The sequence below is a fragment of the Equus quagga genome, chromosome 4, assembly GCF_021613505.1.
Source record: "Equus quagga isolate Etosha38 chromosome 4, UCLA_HA_Equagga_1.0, whole genome shotgun sequence".
In the NCBI taxonomy this organism is placed as follows: Eukaryota; Metazoa; Chordata; class Mammalia; order Perissodactyla; family Equidae; genus Equus; species Equus quagga.
The window spans coordinates 139,342,388-139,361,774 of NC_060270.1; the positions used below are offsets into that span (position 1 = coordinate 139,342,388).

At 39.4% G+C, this 19,387-nt stretch overlaps 1 protein-coding gene across 4 annotated transcripts in view; it reads left to right on the forward strand.

Annotated features, from left to right (window-relative positions):
• PARD3B (par-3 family cell polarity regulator beta) overlaps window positions 1-19,387 on the forward strand; it is a 915,243-nt gene that overhangs the window by 412,283 nt on the left and 483,573 nt on the right. For 3 of the 4 annotated variants that reach the window (XM_046658143.1, XM_046658144.1, XM_046658145.1), the window contains exon 4: window positions 10,115-10,224. In XM_046658143.1, coding sequence (XP_046514099.1) covers window positions 10,115-10,224 — 110 coding nt within the window. Of the gene's footprint in view, window positions 1-10,114; window positions 10,225-10,285; window positions 10,305-19,387 lie in introns of those variants that run through there. The other variant, XM_046658146.1, reaches the window with a different exon arrangement.

The following is a 19,387-nucleotide window of genomic DNA, read 5'->3' on the forward strand; positions in this document are numbered from 1 at the left end:
TTTATTTGTGTGCTTCTTTATTGTCTGTCTGCCTGCAGCTGTCTACAGCTCTGCAAGATCGGGAGCTTTGTGTGTTCTGTGCGATGTATCCAGAGTGCCTAGAAGACTGTCTCGGGTATTTTACGCATTCGGTAAATATTGTTAAATGAGGAGACCAGAGGGAGACAAGAAAAATACAACCATCACGTAAGACAAAACAGGACGTGACATACCCTAAAAAGCTGCAGAAGCAGATCTATGTGTTGTGGGACTCGATTTAGGGAATTTGGGGAGCCTGCTACTTAAGAAAAGGATTATAAATTTTAAATTCAAAAGAACACATAAAAATGAATGCTTATCTAGAATGGGGAAAAAAATCTCAACAGTTTACAAATTTGATAAAGCTAATATACTAGACATGTCAGAAAATATGAAAAAACAATATTTTATTAATGATATATTAATTGATTACAGATTAATACCTGAAAATACCTCTATTATACTTTTCCCTATAATTTTTGACTGACTATTCTTTAATAACCTCTTCATATATAGTATTTTTAATACATTGAATAAATGGATAATTCAATATTTGCTCTACCATGGTTAATCAAAATATTTTTTGTTGTTTAGTATTTCGGATGTATAAACATGGGACTTCATACACACATACGCTACAGGTTTGTGTCTTACTAGCACAAGGATTTTAATTTTATGCTGCATTTTCAAGTATATACTATATAGGAGAGAATTTCCCATTTGTCAAACTATTATTGAGAACTGAATTATCTGAATACTGAATTGTATACAATTTTATACATTGGGTGAGTGAAAGAATTTTCCATAAACTAGCTTCTGACTTTGTACATTTCAAATCTTGTTTCTCTTCTAGCACCCACACCCTTCTCATGCTGGGTGCAAAAAGAGCACAGTCATTTCGTTTCGTCACCTGGCCCTGCACCTTTGCATCATGATGCTGGGTGAACCAACGCAGTAGGTAATAGGGATATTCCGCTATTCCTCATCAGGATGACTGGCGGTAACTGTACACAGAAATATCTATGAGCCACACAAACATGGTCCATTATACTCAGATGAAATATATCTCCAACTCAATTTCCTCTTACCTGGATCCCAGGAATGCTCTTGGGCACTCTAGGTTCACCCAACAGGAGGGCGAGTGTTGGAGGGGACATCAGAGTTGAAAGAAATAACACAATTAACCTATTGCAATTAAACCATGTTACTTATGTAAAATTTACAAAATCACATAATTGTGTGATCATGTTGCTAAAGTTCCTCCTGGGATCTTGTAAGGGGCCCATGCAAACAAGGGGCCCTGAAGTTAGGCTTTGTTAGCTCCACAATAAATCTGTCTGGGTAGGCCAAGGGTGTAGAGATTGCTTATAATGTAAAGGATGGACAGGATTGTAACTGACTGCAGTAGTAGAGAAGGATAATTTAGAGGGCAGAACCAGCATACACACAGAGGTCAGAGTCTGCAGGGCATTTGTAGGCAATGGCAAATAGTCTTGTTTGGCCACATGGCAAAGAATGAGTACAAGATGTAATCAAAGGTAGGTTGGAGAAACCAACGAAGTCCTTGAATATCACAACAAGAAATGGGAGGTTAAAATGCACGTGTCAGATGCCCTCACTTCCGCTCTGTGAATCAGGAGCCTTTATTTGGATAGATTAATTCAGGCATCTTTGTTTGTGTTTGTTAATGTTTGTTCCTTTTCTAGAGTGTATGCCTTGCAAAGACCAGGACCTTGGCTTCTGCTGAACCTTTCCTGTAACCTGTCATTGTTCTTTTCTTTAATCTTTTGAATTTATTCTCACCTAACATGACCACTTCTGAATTTCTTCTACAAGCATTGCTGAACAATCTGGTGAGTTTTGTCCCTTTGTTGCTTGTTATTGTTCTTCATATAACAACTAGGACCTAGTGCATGCCTAAGACGTGTCATTAACTGACTTTAAATGACATAAGTAGGGGCCGGCCCCATGGGCGAGTGGTTAAGTTTGCGGGCTCTGCTTCGGCGGCCCAGGGTTTCGCCGGTTCGGATCCTGGGTGCAGACATGGCACCGCTCATCAGGCCATGCTGAGGCGGGATCTCACATGCCACAACCAGAAGGACCCACAACTAAAAATACACAACTATGTACCGGGGGGGCTTTGGGGAGAAAAAAGGAAAAATAAAATCCTTAAATAGCTTAAGTAAATTGAGATCGTGGAGTAGTTTAAACAATATGAAAAACTGTAGATTTGTATATATCAACTGGATCAAATGTGAAAACTTTGATAGAAGAGAAAGTATGTACCCTCAGGAATGCAGCAACAGCATAGTTAGAGTTGAAGGCATAACCATCTTCAGAGGAAAGTATAATTCCCCGTAAAAGTGGGTTAAGAGCCCCCTCACTTGTTTTTGTCACAGGGCCCTCCAGTGTAAGCAGCTTTCCAAATACTGAAAGATATTTTGTCGTGTACGTGCTCATTCCGATCTGCTGTGTAGCTGGTGACTATGCTGTGAATCCCCTGCATTTGTCCCATTTTGTGTTGAACAGGCGTGGTTTTTGTAATCCAAAATGAAAGAAAAATGATGCTGTTAGTCAGCTTGAACTTCTTTGCTCCTTTTATGGCAATACTGGGAGTCGCTTTCCTAATGGAGTGATATTTAAGACCAAAGAATTTGGACAGCTAAAATTCCCCTAACATTTTACTTGGCTTCCCTTGTGTGGTTTTCCCATCACGGTGTGTGAAAGCATGTCACAGCTGCTGCATGCATCAGAGGCCAGGCACCAAACCTGGTCAGGCACTCCTGTAGCGAAAGTGATCTCTTCTCGGTACTTTGCCATAAATTGTGCCACTATTGGTATCATTACCAGTTTTTTTTATGGGTCTCCAGATTTCAGTGCAGTGGAGTTTGTTAGGCATCAGTTGAAAAGCCCTATCTAACACCCATAATATCCAGACAAAAAGGAAAACCTAGTTGTCTCCAAAAACAAATGATGTACTGCTTTCACTCATCTTTTTTTATTGAAGTATTGACAGGATTAGTAGGAAGAGAATACTGGGAAGGCATTTAAATTATCTGCGAGAGAGCCCAGGCACACCAGGAGAGGTACTCATGTGCTTCCACGAGGGGTCAAGCCTCCTGACAGACACACCCATGAGACTGCAGGTCCGTGTTTGCCTTTTAGCTCCTCAGTGTCCCCACCCCTTCTTTTTGTCTGTATCTCCCAATCCACATCTTCCTTTCTGCCAACCTCTTTAGATGAAAAGCATTGAAGAGATGCCATTCCCCTTGCTTCCATGCACTTACCCACAGAGAATGTGACACTGCAAGAGAAGTGTCAAGTAAACAAAACTGAAGTAGAAATTAAGTCCAGAAGACTTCAGAACTTAGTTTCTCTGGACTTTAGTTTCCTTATTGGCCGCATAAATCATGGAGCTATCTCTTTGTCCATCTGGAATGGGACTTTGCTGTGGCTTGTCCAGCATGCTGACGTAGCTGATGAGGAGAGCCTGGACTCTGAGGTGGAGCCTCTGCCTGGGGGTTCCACAGTACTAGAGCCACCTTAGAAGGCAGCTTTCCTGACCCCCAGTCTCTGCACCGTGTCTCTGGAGGACATATCCATACTGTAACATCAAATTCATTCAACCAGGTTGAAGTACGAGATAACCAGAAGGCATTCTTCTGGGTGTTGACTAACTACAAAGTCTGTTATTAAGGAAATTTACTATAGGAAACCAAGATGCAGCCTATGCATACTATTAATAGTATTCAGATACTATTAATAGTGGTTACCTGGCAGAATGTATCTCCTTCTATTTCTTTATCTCTTTTTAAGTTTGTACAAATGTTAACCATTTGCAATTCATTTTCATCATCAAAGTGAAATATTTACCAATTTAGGCATATCTCAATAGCATTTTTTTCCCCTGTTCATATTTATCTTGTTATTCTGAGTGTCAGTAGCTTGGGAAGAAGACTGTGTTTTCTTTCTTCAAACTGTCTAAGTGTTTTGGTGATTTGATAATTCAATAGCAGAGAAGTGATCCCTTAGAACAAAGGAAAATTGAAACTTTAAAAAGCCAGTTTTATCCCTCTTTGTACATAAACAGTTTGTCATGTTAACTCCAATTCTTTTCTCTATCCTTCCTCTTTGGCTTTGTAACCACTTGTCATTCTGGATACCATTCCTTCCTGAAGATTCTGTGTGAATATAAAACTCTGATTTTCTTCATTTGCGTGTGATGCTGTGGGTAGACCTGTGCGGGTTCTTCCTCGTTCTTTTCCTTTGTTTACCTCATGCTCATCTCAGCTCACTCATTCTGAAAGCCAATATGGTTTCCAATATGAACTTCCTCCTCATCTTTATGAATGCCCAACTGAATATCTAGCGTCTGATTTCTCAGGTATATCAAGACAACTCAGATTAAAGCGAATTGTTCTAACCCTCAGGGGCTAAAGCCGAGATTTGTGTTTCTTTTCTGAAACAAATCATAGCAGTTGCTAAAACTTCCCTATTGCTCAGTCTTCCCCAAGAAAGAGATATAAAGATGGTTTTAGGCTTCTGTTTTATGCCCCTTCTCATTTGCTCTACAGGTGTAGTCACTGTGACACTCTCCATGTCCTTGAGTCCATCCTTCCATTTCCTCTGTCGACCCATGTGCCTTCCCCTCGCGTTGCCCTTCCAGCCTCTCCATGCTTGGGGCCTCATAGTTCCTACAGATGCCTTGTCAACACTTTAACTGGGACCCCCCTAGAGCTCTCCAGGTGTCAATCGCCCTAGAATGAAATAGCATCAACGCTGATGACTAGCTGGTCTTCCAGTTTTGCTCAGGAGAATCATCAACCATCTTTGAATAGCTCCCTGCTCTTCCTCACTGTATGATTTAGAACATGTGCCTTTGTGATGTTTGATGTGGGGCTCAGGTTTAAAGCCATTGTTTTGTCTGCCTACTGCAGCATCATATGGATGATTCTTCTGCATCTTGGTTTCAATTTCTGTAACTGCCTGTCTTTCTAAGACATCTGACAAAACCCAGCAAACAATTTTGTGTATAATACATAATCTGTCATTTAAGCAAACTCCATCCCAAACACGTCCTCTAAATGTGAAAAAAAATCCATCCTGGTGTGTGTGTGTGTGATTTTATAACAAAGAGACAGAAACTTACATTTATATAGACAACAACTTCAATTTGTGTTGGCCTTTATATTTTGTGTGATTCATTGATGTACCAAAGTGAGCTTTGTAACTAATTGCTGCCTCTTTCAAAATTATTTTCCCCAAACTGGATTACGTGACCGTCCTCTGGGCTCCCTTAGTGACATTTAGGTGGGACATTGGACCAGTAATTGTACCTCTCTGAATTCTAGTTCTATCACCATTGAAATGGTGATTACTTGAGAATTGGAAGATGCACCATCATTCGCAGCTCCCTGGGAACTAACTCCGATGCTAGTTGGCTCAAAACCTGGAAGAACCAAATGAGTTTAACCATCTTCTTAAAGAGAAGAACAGTGATTGTTTGTGTAGGTTTTTCTTTTTTTTTAAAGATTGGCATCTGAGCTAACAACTGTTGCCAATCTTATTTTTTTTGTCCTTTTTGTTATTCTTCTCCCGAAAGCCCCCCAGTACATAGTTGTAGATTTTAGTTGTGAGTGCCTCTGGTTGTGCTATGTGGGACGCCACCTCAGCGTGGCCTGATGAGCGGTGCCATGTCTGTGCCCAGGATCTGAAATGGTGAAACCCAGGGCCGCTGAAGCGGAGAGCACGAACTTAACCACTCAGCCACGGGGCCGGCCCCAGCGTAGGTTTTTCTTGAGTGTAACATAAACTCTGAATATATATGGGCAGTACTCCAGGAAGAATTGAGGTTTCCTGATGTGGCAGAGTCCTTGTTAGCTACACGCGTGATCAGGAAATCTCCTGCTTTGAGGGGTACTGCTTCTCTTCAGCTATCTCTTTGGCTTCCATTAAGTTTCTGTGTGTCCAGCTAAGTACAGTGGGACTCGAGCCAGTCCATAGTGTGCGTGTTCATTGGTATGGGTTCTTCAATAGTCCACACACAACTTCCCTGGAACACTGCGCTGGTTTCTACCTTTCTGTGTACTGAAATGTTCCTTGTCCCCACATGTCCATCTCCAAAAGATAAACTCAGAGTAAGCACCATAATGTCAGGAAGACAATGACTACTCATTTTAACATCATCCACCTGATGTGTAGTTTCTGATGCATAGTGGGGCCTCAGATATTTAACTGTATGGAAAAACTTTGATGCAGTTGTGTAAGACTTTATGCTTTAAAGTACACAACTTTTCTTATTTTATTTGAGCTCTGCAGCTAGTGGGTTTTTTTGTTTTTAAAGATTTTATTTTTTCCTTTTTCTCCCCAAAGCCCCCCGGTACATAGTTGTATATTCTTCGTTGTGGGTCCTTCTAGTTGTGGCATGTGGGACGCTGCCTCAGCGTGGTCTGATGAGCAGTGCCATGTCCGCGCCAGGATTCGAACCAACCAAATACTGGGCCGCCTGCAACAGAGCGCACGAACTTAACCACTCGGCCACAGGGCCAGCCCCCTGCAGCTAGTGGCCTTTAAACTCTGCTTCCAAGGATAGCACTATGCCTTGAGCTGAACTGAGGGCTCTTGCCTCTAAAATCTGTTACTGGGTCTTTTCTCAATTAGCTGAAAAATACCAATGAATAGTCTTTTCCCCCATTTTTGAACTCCCTTCCCACGTAATCATTTTTTTCTTAAAAGCTTTGATTTCTATAGTAAGGCTATATGTGGTTTAGCAAAGAATTATGTTTTACTATTTTCATTTACATATTATTCCAAGAAAATTAACTTGACTTTCAGGAATTCAGCTTTTTGAACAGATAACACTGCTCAAGGACATGTATGTATGTGGATTACTCTGCTGAAAAATCAAGTGCTGTTGCCTCCTTTTTCTTGGGGGGAGGGGCTTTCCTGCTTGAAAATTACATCCAGGACAGTGCATGTCCTACGTGTGTCTTAATTTATTTTAGCCTCTCAGTTCTGTGCTGTGTTGTTATCACCAGGTTTTAAATGATGAGACTTGTGTGACCAGGCAGCCCAACGTCACAGAGCCGGGAAAGATGAAGCTCAGTCTATTTGACTTCAAAACCCACGGTGCTGTCCACTGTACCAACACAGAATAGTTCTTGGAGTTAGCGTCTGATCTTTACTGTCAGCTTATAAGCTCCTTCAGGGCAGAGTTGTTTTATTTATTACCCCGCCCCGCCCCCAACAGGAGGTTCCACAAAACCAGATATGGCGTCTCCCTCTCGCTTCAGTCAGCCTTGCTTACAAGGTGCACCTTGTACTCTATCACATATACCCAAGGATTTGCCCACATCCTCTTGAGGACTTCTCATTACCTGCCTCCTGTCGTGCTCAGGGATGCAGCTTTCCTCGTCTTTGAGTTGTAGCTCAATCTCGTCCTGAAAGTCATCTTCAAATGGGGCTTGGCAATTTAAAAAGTAAATTTTAAATAAATTTTAAATTGCCAAGAGAAGGGTTGTTTAAGACTGTCTGAGATAATAGTTCATATTTAAAGATGCTCATTATTAATTACAATATGAAATGATTTGTACTTGTTATTAGCACATTAAGACAGCCAAAGAAAAATTAGAAGGTGACTCAACAAGAGACATTCAAGAGTGGAATAGGGGCCGGCCCGGTGGTGCAGCAGTTAAGTTCGCGCGTTCCGCTTCTCGGCGGCCCGAGGTTTGCTGGTTCGGATCCCGGGTGCGGACATGGCACTGCTTGGCAGCCATGCTGTGGTAGGCATCCCACGTATAAACTAGAGGAAGATGGGCACGGATGTTAGCTCAGAGCCAGGCTTCCTCAGCAAAAAGAGGAGGACTGGCAGTAGTTAGCTGAGGGCTAATCTTCCTCAAAAAAAACAAAACAAAACAAAACAAAAAAAAGAGTGGAATAAAGAAGAATAGAAAAGAACAAACCTTATTCCTGATGAATTGAGAGTGTGTTTAAGAAATATCTAGCCGTCTTAAAGTTTCTTTCTTTTTTTGTTAATGTTCCAAATAGTCGATTCACTGGTAGAAAACTGAACTATCTTCTTCTGGGAGACACACTATAATACTATGGCATATTAGGTGACTACATAAACCCAAATACATGTTATTATGAAATTATGTTTTAATTTAATATTCTGTTATTAAAATGGCAGATATTGATGATAAATGAGGAGTCATAGTCATGTCCTTAAAGTTGAAGGAAAACAATCTAGTGTGGTTTCTTTAAGAAAAATATATTTATTATTTAAGAAAAATAACACATATTCTATATATATTCATATGTATGTATATGACTCAGCTGAAAAAAACGATGTAAAATTGTCAGTCACTGAAATATCCGTTTCTGTGCCTCTGAATCAACTTATTTCTTGACCTTGATGTCCCGTGCTGGTTTTTATTTATTTTTTTGTTTTGTTTTGTTTCTTTCTGTCCATGAGATTATTGACATGTCATATACTGGTCTAGGTTAAATGCTTGGAAACACCAGAGTCTCATGGAGTTTGCCCCATTCTCTCATTAATTTTAAAGACAATGAGTTGCTTCTGACGAGACCGACTGCGTTTAGATGGACTCCACGTTAGATGTGATTCAGGGGCCCAACTTGAGAGGCACTCAGTCTTCAGGTCACCTGGAGCAGGGAAAGGACTGTTGGTGGGGGACGGGGACTCTGTGTCTCAAGAATTTAGGGTATTTTCTTTTCCTTCTACTCTTCTTAATTTTCTCTTTCACTATTTCTTTCAGAGAACAATTGCCAACCATACAAGTATTGTTCTGTTACTTGCTTAAGAAATTGTTTTCATGGAGGTGGAGAAGGTGGGAATAATGTAGTGAAGTGTCCATTAATAAGAAAGAAATGAGGGAATGTGAACTTAGACTTTATAATACCTTTTGGTGTAGTGTTTCCTCCTAAGTAGCATGTTAATTTTTTATTGTGAAAGAAGTTATTTTATAAAAAGCAACTTTTGTCTGAACAAGTATGAGAAGTATTAGCAATTCTATGTTTTGTGCAAGAATGTTGGAGCACATATAAAAATCAGATTTGTAAATAACTTCAAAATGGATTCACTTTTTATAAAGGTAGCATATAAAATGAGGCAAGAAAAATGTTCTTTTAAACTGCAATAGCTTGAGAGAGTTGGGGAGTTATTTTCAGAATAGTGATGAATGGGAAATTGGATTTCCACTGTTTACCACTTTTTTCCCAAAAGCACACAAATAAAAAGTTAATTTTTATATGAGAGCAATGTTTAAAGCACAAACATATTTTTTTTCAGAGTTTCCTCTATAGTGGCCAATTTTGTATGAAACAAATTATTTTAGGCCTAATTGCAGGCAGAGTAGTTAGGCTGCCAGCTCTGCTAAGGTTGAATTTCATTTGAACTTTCTAATAGTATGATCTTTTTTCAGAATTTAATAACTGACTCAAATATTTAATAGTGGAAGCTTTCATTAAATTAAAAAGAAATCACGATATATTTTTAGAAGAACTAACTTATTTTCCTTATCAGTTTTATCCACTTGAGGAGAAAAGGAAGAGAATGGAACCAATCTCTTTGTGTACTTAAAAAGACATTAATGCTATAACCCCAGCAAATAATTTATTTCAGTATATATCATCATTCAAAGGATTTGGGAGGCAGCAAATGGCAGTAATAACTATGCTGCTAGGTCTACTGAATAGCAAATTGCACTGGCTGTGTGAACCTCTTTACTTGTCTGCTGGATAATCATTCTTTTTAATACTCAAATATATTTTCTAGATCAGTTTTAGATTGCACACTGTCAGGTTTTGCATGGCCTAACAGTTTTTGGTTAAGTACAATGACTTGTTTTGAAATGCAAGTGGGGAAAGATAAGAGTTGAAAGATTTTGTTTCCATGTGTCATTCTATAAATAGAGGACAAAAGATCATTAACTGAGTTAATTTACAAGCATCCTTAGAAATAGAATGTTTTTACATAAAAGCATGCTGTAAACCTTTTTAATTAAATTGCATTGTACCATGCACTCTCTTCCCCCTGGGGTTCTCTTGACCTCTCACCTCTTATTTTGTCCTGCAGGCACTCCTCTGCTGGTGAGGAGAAGCAGTGACCCAGCGCCAGGCCCACCTGCTGACGCCCAGCCAAGCGCTTCGCAGCCCAGTGGCCAGAGTCTGAAGCCTGCGATTCCAGTAGGTATCCTGCCGTTCACACAGCTAATGAAAGATCAAAGGGCCTTACCCATAGACTAACTGGAACTTTGCGGGCTTAAGTAAGTTGATAATTAGAGATCTTTTGATAGACTGCGTAGTGTAAGTTATAATAGTAGCTGGTACAAGCTATTACTAGGATACCGTTACAGCGATCGCTATTATTTATATAGCACTGATTATGTGTGTAGCTTTACATTATCTAAACTTCCTCGTCACACTAAGAGCAAGTTTTTGTCTCCATTTCACTGATAATGAAATTGAGGCACAGGGAGGTTTAGTAATTTGTCAAAGATCACAGCCAGTAAGTGGCAGAGCCAAGAATTATACCAGGTCATTGGGCTCCGGAGTCGGGGCTCTTAAGCAGTGCTTAAGCTGTTGGATTTCCTTCCTCCTCCTGCTTCCGCATGCCCAAGGATGCAGTTTCTACGTTTGGGTGTGTTAATGCAGTGCTTTCTGAAGTCATGCCATGGGAAATGGTGATATAGTTTCAAGCTGCCAATATCATAGACCCGTGGTGCCAGTGTTAGGTTTCTAGAACTCAGCGTTCAAATTAAAGGAAAATGAAATTAGATACCCAAAGTGCTCCTAACCAGATGTACCTATTGCTACTCTGCTTATAATGGCAGGTTCAGTGGAGAATCGTTTCCTGTAGAGACAACGTCCTCCTTCCCTGTGGGACCATGGGATCTTTCTGTTAAATCTTAAGTTGCTTTGAATAGCTGCATTTGTGGTTTATCCTTTGAAATAGCCTGAGAGGTAAATTTTGGTTGATGGCTACATATCATTGCAATAGGTGATCTTCAATCATGAAACATATTACAAAGTTTCCTAAAGGGCCAGCTCCGTGGTGTAGTGGTTAAGTTTGTGTGCTCTGCTTTGGCAGCCTGGGGTTTGCAGGTTCAGATCCTGGGCAAGAGCATAGCAGGGCTCTTCAAGTCGCACTGTGGCGGCCTCCCACATAAAATAGAGGAAGACTGGCACAGATGTCAGCTCAGGGCCAATCTGCCTCAAAAAAGAAAAGAAAAGAAAAGAAAAAAGTTTCCTAAAAGCAAGACTCTTCCCCATTTTAAATCTCACTGCCTGCAGTGCCTTTAGAAAACATTTTCTTAATACATGGATGCTGAATAAGTTAAACAGATTCTGCCAGTATGGTATAAAATATTTTCATCAAGAACCAATGCCGATGTGTATGAAGTGGGAGTCACCTGACCAAATCATTGGGTATTTACTAATAAGTTTATGGCAATTTCTGGCATATTTCTTTTCGTAAACAAAGAAGTAAGTGTCCTGAAAGTATTTTAGATGTAATGTTTTCTCACTCTCCATCCTTTTAAAAAAACATATTTAATGGAACATTAATAAAAACCAGGTGTATATATTCTACTTTAATGATGTGGACAAACAGAGCCGGTGTGAGACATGATGTGTGTGTGTGTCGTGTGTTGCACACACACTAATAGAGACCATGTTAAGCCTGAATATATTGGATTGGAGGAAGAGAACAACTATATAAATGAGAGAAGAATTATATAAAAGAGAAAAACTAGAATTTACTGCTTATTTTTACGATGTCAGCATACCCTAAAATGAGATCGTGTCTGATTAATGGGTTACCATCATTTACACGCAGAGAAACCGCCAACATTTAGTTCCATGTTTCTGTCACTTAGCTCTGCATTTAGACCAACTGAAAACACATCAGCGTCGCTTCCCCTGGAGGAGACCAGGGCTGCAATCTTTCTGATAGATGCCATACCCTTGTCGGAATATGATGTCTGCGAATTCCAAGTTGGGGAGATATAGTATTGCTAGCAAAGAGGCAAATCCTAATTCATGAGGAAATGCAGGTACCCCAATTCCTTTTACCTAACCCCATGCAAGTTTTCAGACATGGGTCGAGTCCCTCTGTATGAACAGTAGAAAGGAAAACACATATTTTCTCCTTTCCTCGCAGTGTTCTCTGTGGATGGTGAGGTGCAGACCTGAGACCCAAGGAACGGAGTCCGGTCCCTGCCTTGCCACGGAGGAGTAGCACATCCTTGGCTTCTCTTGATTCAATTTTAAAATAGTCTCCATGTAAACCGTAAGCCTTAACATTCCAAGATCCAGACATTGTGCCTCATTTATCTTTCTATCTCCAGTGCCAGGTACATGGAAGTTGCCCAGTGCGTGTGTGTTGGACTTAGGAATGCAAGACACATATTAGTCAGGGAAAAGTCCCAGAAGTTCTCAGCAATCACCCAGCTTTTCTAACTCAGCCATTCTCTCTGCTCCCCAGAAGAATCTACCAGGTAAAGGTTTATCTGCTCTAAGGTCTGGTTCACCCCAGGCAAGAGAAAGATAGTTTAACTGCCCTATTGTGAAGGGTAAGCAAAGTTAGTAAGTGAAGACATTTAGATGTGTCTATTTTTACCTACAAGAAAAACACATTTGTGTGTATGTGTCTATTATAACTCTATTCATTTATCCCTGTGTGCTTTAGTTCATGGATTATTTAGACCCACATTGTCCAATATAATAGCCACTGGCCACATGTGGCTGTTGAGCACTAGAAATATATTTTAAGTGTAACGTGCACACTGGATTTGAAAGACTGAAATATGAGAAAGAGTAATGAAAATGAAAAAAAGATCTCACTAGTAATTTTTATATTGATCACCTGTTGAAATGATACTTTGGTTGAATAAAATATGTTGTTAAAATTATTTTCACCTGTTTCTTTTCACTTTGTTTTTTAAAAACATGGCTACTAGAAAATAGAAAATTTAAAATTACATCTGGGGTCCACATTCTATTTCTATTGGACAGAGCAGCTCTAGACAGAAGCAAAATTGGATATAGCATTAATGAAATGGTTTTGAGACCTTTGGGAGAAGTTCTTTGAGCTCCACATCATCTCTGGGGTAACAATATGATTAGGGTAGCCTGGGGCAGTCCTGGTTCATGCCTGTTGTTCTGACATAATTATTAATAGTGTCCCCACTAACTCTCAGAGGTGTCCATGTATGGATGATAAATTACGTGACACCCTACATATAGCCCCATAGTCACTTTTGTTGTTTGCTCAGTGATAAGAGGAGCAGCCTTTCAAGAGACCAGGGGAACATAACCACTACTCACGTTGGAGCACATTGCAGAGAGGGTTCTTTGTGGCCAGGCCTGAGCCCAGGGAGTATGGAATCGGAGACTGTAGATCCTTCTCCATCTCTCAGATTTCATAATTCTGCTTGATGTTTCCTTCACAACTTCATCAGCACCATACTTGATTCCCATGATTTAATAAGTGATGATGAATATGGCGAGTGTGTGATAATGTAGCCATGTAGCAACTAATATGAAAAATAATTGCTTAAAAAGCTCTGCTCAATTGCATTTCATTTCAATATCCGAGAAAAAAAAAACAATCAAAATTTCCATCTCTGAAACAGTGTTCACATGTGAGTAATTCACAGATGGCAGAGCCCCAAGTGGGTTATGTTCAATCATTCCCAAGAAATGAAACTTACTTATAACCCACAGCATAAGAAGCTGTAAGGAGGAGTATTTGACACATTTGATTATGTTGAAATATTGCCTTTAAAACCACAGTTGATGACTGTTATTTTTAGTTGCACTTCATTAGGCTTACTTTAGAGGGAAGGGTTGTGTTTGATGCCCAGAGATATGTGTTTTTGAAAAGCTGGGAAAGTTGCACTTGTTTTCTGGCTGGTTAAGTTATTACAAATACGTTGTTTAAAACGTACACCCTCAGACAAGCTGGAATTTTAAAAAGGATTTAAATTAGAGAAATCAGATTCTCTGCAAGCTTCAAATTCTGGGTATATTGAAAAGCCACCAAATCTCAGTATTTGTTACTTAGAGTGCCACCAGATGCACAGCATGGAAATTTGTTTCCTTTCTTCCTCTTTTCATAAACCTGTCCAGTTAATCAGAATAGCATAATTACGAATGTGCAAAAAGTAGGGACTGTTTATCTTTCAAGGCAATAGAAAATCCAGTTCTACTGACTGCTTTTGAATTAAAGAAAGAGAAATCTGGGGTCAAGAGATTGCAGTGAGAGTCTGCTCATGAGAAGTCTTACCTTCCTTGGCTGATTGTAACCTGGTGTTCTTGGCTTAAGGGCATGCCATAAACCCAGGTTCTTGAAATTGATGTTCCTGAATTGAGGATGGAAGAGAACTCTAAAACAGATGTGTTTTTTTTTTTTTTTTCGTTAATATCCGGCTAACCACTAGGGTTGTTTTGTGTTTTAATGACTATTTATAGTTTCACATTTAACCCCTAAAGCAAAATGATCCTGCAGGGCAAGTAAATTAAAAAGTAGACTCCTGAAAATTATAATGCTGTGGTCGTTCCTGGATAGTATACGACTTTGTTTGTTCTAAAACTGTTACGTGTCCTGGATCACCAAAATAAATTAAGAAAATACTGGTCTTTTAAAAGCCCATGTCTATAATATATGCATTTCATTTCAAAAAAATAACATGGCAGACTTTGAGGTTGTTAATTGGGAAGCCCATTGATGAGTTTCAGAAGGTCTGTTAACTCACTGAAGTTTTATGCCCTGGCCTTGTGTGCTCACACGAGTGTGCGTGTGTGTGTGTGTGTTCCTGAAGGAGACTCGATCACTCTTACCAAATTTTAAAAGGCAAACAAAAGATCAAGAACTACTTGTTTTGGGGTTAGGATGAAATAATGTGGGAAAGCCTCCAATTCTTGGAGTATGATGAATGGCACACATTAAGTAGTAGAGTGGGAATTGCCACTGCCCCCCAAATATGTATTAAATAATTGAGGTTATTTCATCATATTGTCACCTTTTCTATCCAACACATAGTATGTAAATTCAAGATGTTAAGATGAATAGAACTTTTTGAATGGCTACATTGAGAGGCCAAAAATAGCTCTTTATTCAGCAGCAGCAAGTTCTTAGCAACAGTAAGAGCGGGGGTAAAGGGCGCAGACCGTAGTGGGAAGACACCCTGGGGAGAGGGGTTTCTGGTAGTCCTGCATGTTCAGTGGGGATGAGAAGTGAAAATTCAATGTTGCATGTTTGGAGTTTTGGGGATTTTTATCAGCAAAGATAGTGGCAGTTTGCTTCTAGTGAGAAAAAAGATTTCCAGTGAATAGAAGCATTCTCTTTGTCTCTTGCATATAATATGATAGGATATTGATTTGAGAAATTTTTCCCTTGTATGTCGTATATATTGAAATTATAGTCGATGTTGTTCTTGGTTTAAATGTTTTCAACTCCATGAAGGGGATCGTAGAGATATTACAGAGAAATTTAAATAGCTTGGCTTTTAGAATTAAAATCATTGAATTGCCACTGAAATGTCAGAGGGCTTTTGGTTGTGGGTTGCTGTCAAAATCCAACATGGAAACTTAGCAAAAATTCTGAATGACTAACTCGTATTTTTCTATTCATTAGGTATACAATTAAGAAGCTGTAGAAACACTGGAACAAAATAATTGTTGTAGACACTGATGTAAATTGGAAGGAAGGCTCTATCCATTGTCTTCCTAAGAGAAGAGATGGGTACCGCAGAGTGAAGGGAGGGAGAAATAGCATGTAGTATATAATTGCATTATTTAGAGATACTGAAGCCTACAAAAGGGCTTCTTTTTTTTCCCTCCTGACACAGTGATTTAATAATAGTCCTGGTGTTTGTAACTCCAGCTGTTCACGCTGTGCGCTGATAAGACCAGAGCTTGGAGACACATTGCGATGATGGTTTTCATATGGCTTTGTTTTTTAAGAGATAAAGCTGCCATCCAATATTTCATGGGGCCAAATGTTTACTTAGTTTGGCAAGTTTAGGCAGCTTAATTTCTGAAGCGGTTATGTTTGTAAGCCTGGGAGTTCAGGTGGAGAAAATCCAGAAGCCCAATTTATTCTACAACCGTTTTTCACCAAATCTTTCAGAAGTTGGTGAAACAAATCTGGATTGCCTGAATGTCTGTCCCATGACTGATCAAGGGACCTGGGAAATGTGACCTCTGTTCAGGTGTGTGCTCCCAGTCATTCTTCTTGGGTCTAGTCCAGAACTGAAAGGCTAAAAGAAGCATCGCTATTCAGAGGTCAGTTTCAAGACATTAAAGGGGCAACCATGACGTGTCATCTTGGCTGTTCAGACTGATCTGCATGTGATGAAAATGGAATGGGTTTTGCTTTCATGTCAGCATAAATTGATTAATCCCTTAGATGCCCAAGACCTCTGCCGTGTGCCATCTGGAAAGCATAAGACACGGTCCCTGTCCTCAGGAAACTTACAACCCGGTTATCAAGACCAGACCTAAAGCCATTAGACAGCCCAGCAGTCTGCGCGTCAATATCAAAGGATCAAATACTCTGTTTTTAACAATCAGAATGAGTGTCCTTGCCTTTAGTCTACACTCCACTCAGCCTCCTGAGCCCTTCAAGGGAATCACCGTGCGCACTCGCTCTCTTAGCTCTTCTCTCACTCAAATATAGCTCTTGTTTATGTGTCTGTTACAAGACTGAGCTCCTCAGAGGCATGGGCCGGTGAATTCATTTTTGTATTCAAGCCCCCGGCCCTGGTGCCTGACAGGTAAATATATGAGGAGATTAAAACTCTTGCTTCTGAGATGAGCAAAGTGAACTCCATTCAACAACTTTTAACTCATGTGTAAAGATGTGCATATTTGTGTGTATGTATATTTTATATATTTGTGTATGTGTGATTTAGAGTGTGAAAATTGGGAAATTACCTGTTTAACATACTGTTTTTCTCCCAAATAGCCTTAGTGTAGAGTTTTCTGCTTTAGGACAATGTGTTACCTATGTTATCAGGGGGAGAGGGATATCTAGACACAAATCCTCCCCTTGGAATTAAAATGCGGGTTTGTGGCTGAGGTCAGCAGTTTCCACTGTGGGACCCACTCCATCCTCTCACAATTCTAGCAATGACTTCATCATTGAAATTGGTTCTGAGAAAGAATAGAAATTGCAGGAAGAGGAGAAACCTTGATAATTCTAGAGATATGAACCATTATAAAGCCTGATTTTGTTAGTGCCCCTGATAAATGAACAGAGAATAGAAATTAATATACATGCAGTGGAATCAATTATCCGAGTCCTACCTCTGTGTCAACAATACTATGTGTTCTAGAATCAAAAATTCAGTGATCTTGGTAGTTACAGCTTGTGATTTTCTAATAACTGTGTTCAAAGAATTTAGAAAATCCTTGATTTGATTAGAAATTTCTGGACAAGATACTGCTCTTATACCTGTCACGTCTACAGATTTCTCCTTCTAAATTTTCCTCATAGTCCATCCTCTTTAAAAAGTTCTTCTGGTTTCAAGTGATTTGGACGAAGATAAAAATAAAAATCATGCTATGAGAATTAATTCAAGAGTATAAGAACGTTTACCAGGTGATTCTTAGCAAAACACTAATAAACATCTCACATTAGCAGTATAGGCAGATGAAACTCGACAATGTTGTTTGAAATTTGGTAAAGATGATGTTTAAAGTAGCTTTATTCCAAAGGTCAAGTTCCTTGTCCTGACTGTATCAATAACTCTGTGACCCTCAGAAAATTATTTAAATTGTGGATGATTTCCTCAGAAATTTTGTGTAACTGAAAGAAAATAATAAATAGAAATCCTAAATGAACTCCTGTCATTCTTAGGGAATCAAACATCCAAGCTAGCAGGCTCAGGTTCCAGATGTGAATCGTTAGCTTCGTCGGTACAAATTCAATTTTAAATTTCCTTTTAATGTCTCAGTATTTATAAGTGTTCATGGAATGTGGTTGTATTTCTATCCAGAACACTAAAATTTATTTTTATGGCTCAAGGTAGTAATTTCAAGAAGTATATGTATTTTAAAAATCCAAATACACAAACGCAGCAACATAAAAACGTCCATATACACACGTCAATTCTTTGGAGGAGAGCACTGCTTAAATCTGAAGACTGAAGGGCAAGCAGATCATGTTACTTGAACGTGAAAGCTCAAGGGTATCGGCTGCACCTTCTGTGTGTTCTGGTCTTCTCTGTGTGCCTGCCATGTTGTGGATGTCTACTGAAGATTGACAGTATGGAAGGAAAGGTTTAATGAGAGTTCGCCTTGAGAAGATGCAAGACAATCAGTATTGAAAGGAAAAGAAAATTTTTTTTGTACCTTGAGTGTGGTGTCGTTCTTAGAAATCTCTTCTGATGGGGGATTTTTTTTTTCTCACCACATAAACTCTTCTGAAGTGCAAGCTTCATTTTGATTTTTCCTTTCAAAATCTAGTCATAGAATGACACTGTACAGACATTTAAAAGACTTTCCTCTTTCTCAGGAGGGTGGCCCTTCCCTAATAGCTCTGTACTTTAAAATAGAATTCTGATTTAGATGAATCACATTTTAAAGTAGCTACTGTGTGTGTTTTACGCTTGTGGAAACATATAGCGTCCTCATAAGCAGCCTGTGAGCTTGTCACCACATGGCTTTTGATGTCTGATTACATGATCATAGGGACATCTGGAGTGAGTTAGTTTTGAAGTGACTGGTGTGAGGCACTGGAGACCCAGAGCCTTCTGACAGCCTTGAACCAGTAAAACATTGCTCCTCTTAGCAAACCTTTTTAAACTTGCAACTGGCTGACGGTTTTCAGACTGATATAGCCCTGATGTTTTCCAACTGACGTTCCAGCCTTGTTCCCTACAAAACTTTCTACCTTTGAAGCCAAGAATGGGTAAGTGGTATTTGTTGCAAAAGCCATAAGGATTATCCCCCTGTAAATGGAAAAGGTAGATTCTTTAGCATCAGAAGTCAGAATTGAAGGACTTGTTTAAAGAAATTGTATGGTTTCCTCTTTCTCTGCCTTGAATTTCGATCATGGTGTCAATCACCCATGCTTTCTTAATTTTAATTTTTAAAGAAAATAGATTTGACACTCAGCTATGTTCTGTGAAGATCCAAATATAAACAAATAAGCAAATCTCTCAAGCAAAGGATAGTGGTACATTGTGATACCACATTTTGACACACCTATCAAAGTTCTTACATTTGTCTGGTCAAAATGTTATTTGAATAGTCTCATTAAATATAGGCATTATTGAGTTAAAGGTTGTATAATTTGTCCAATGAGGTTTTGTTGGTATGAGTGATTCCTTATTGTTTCATG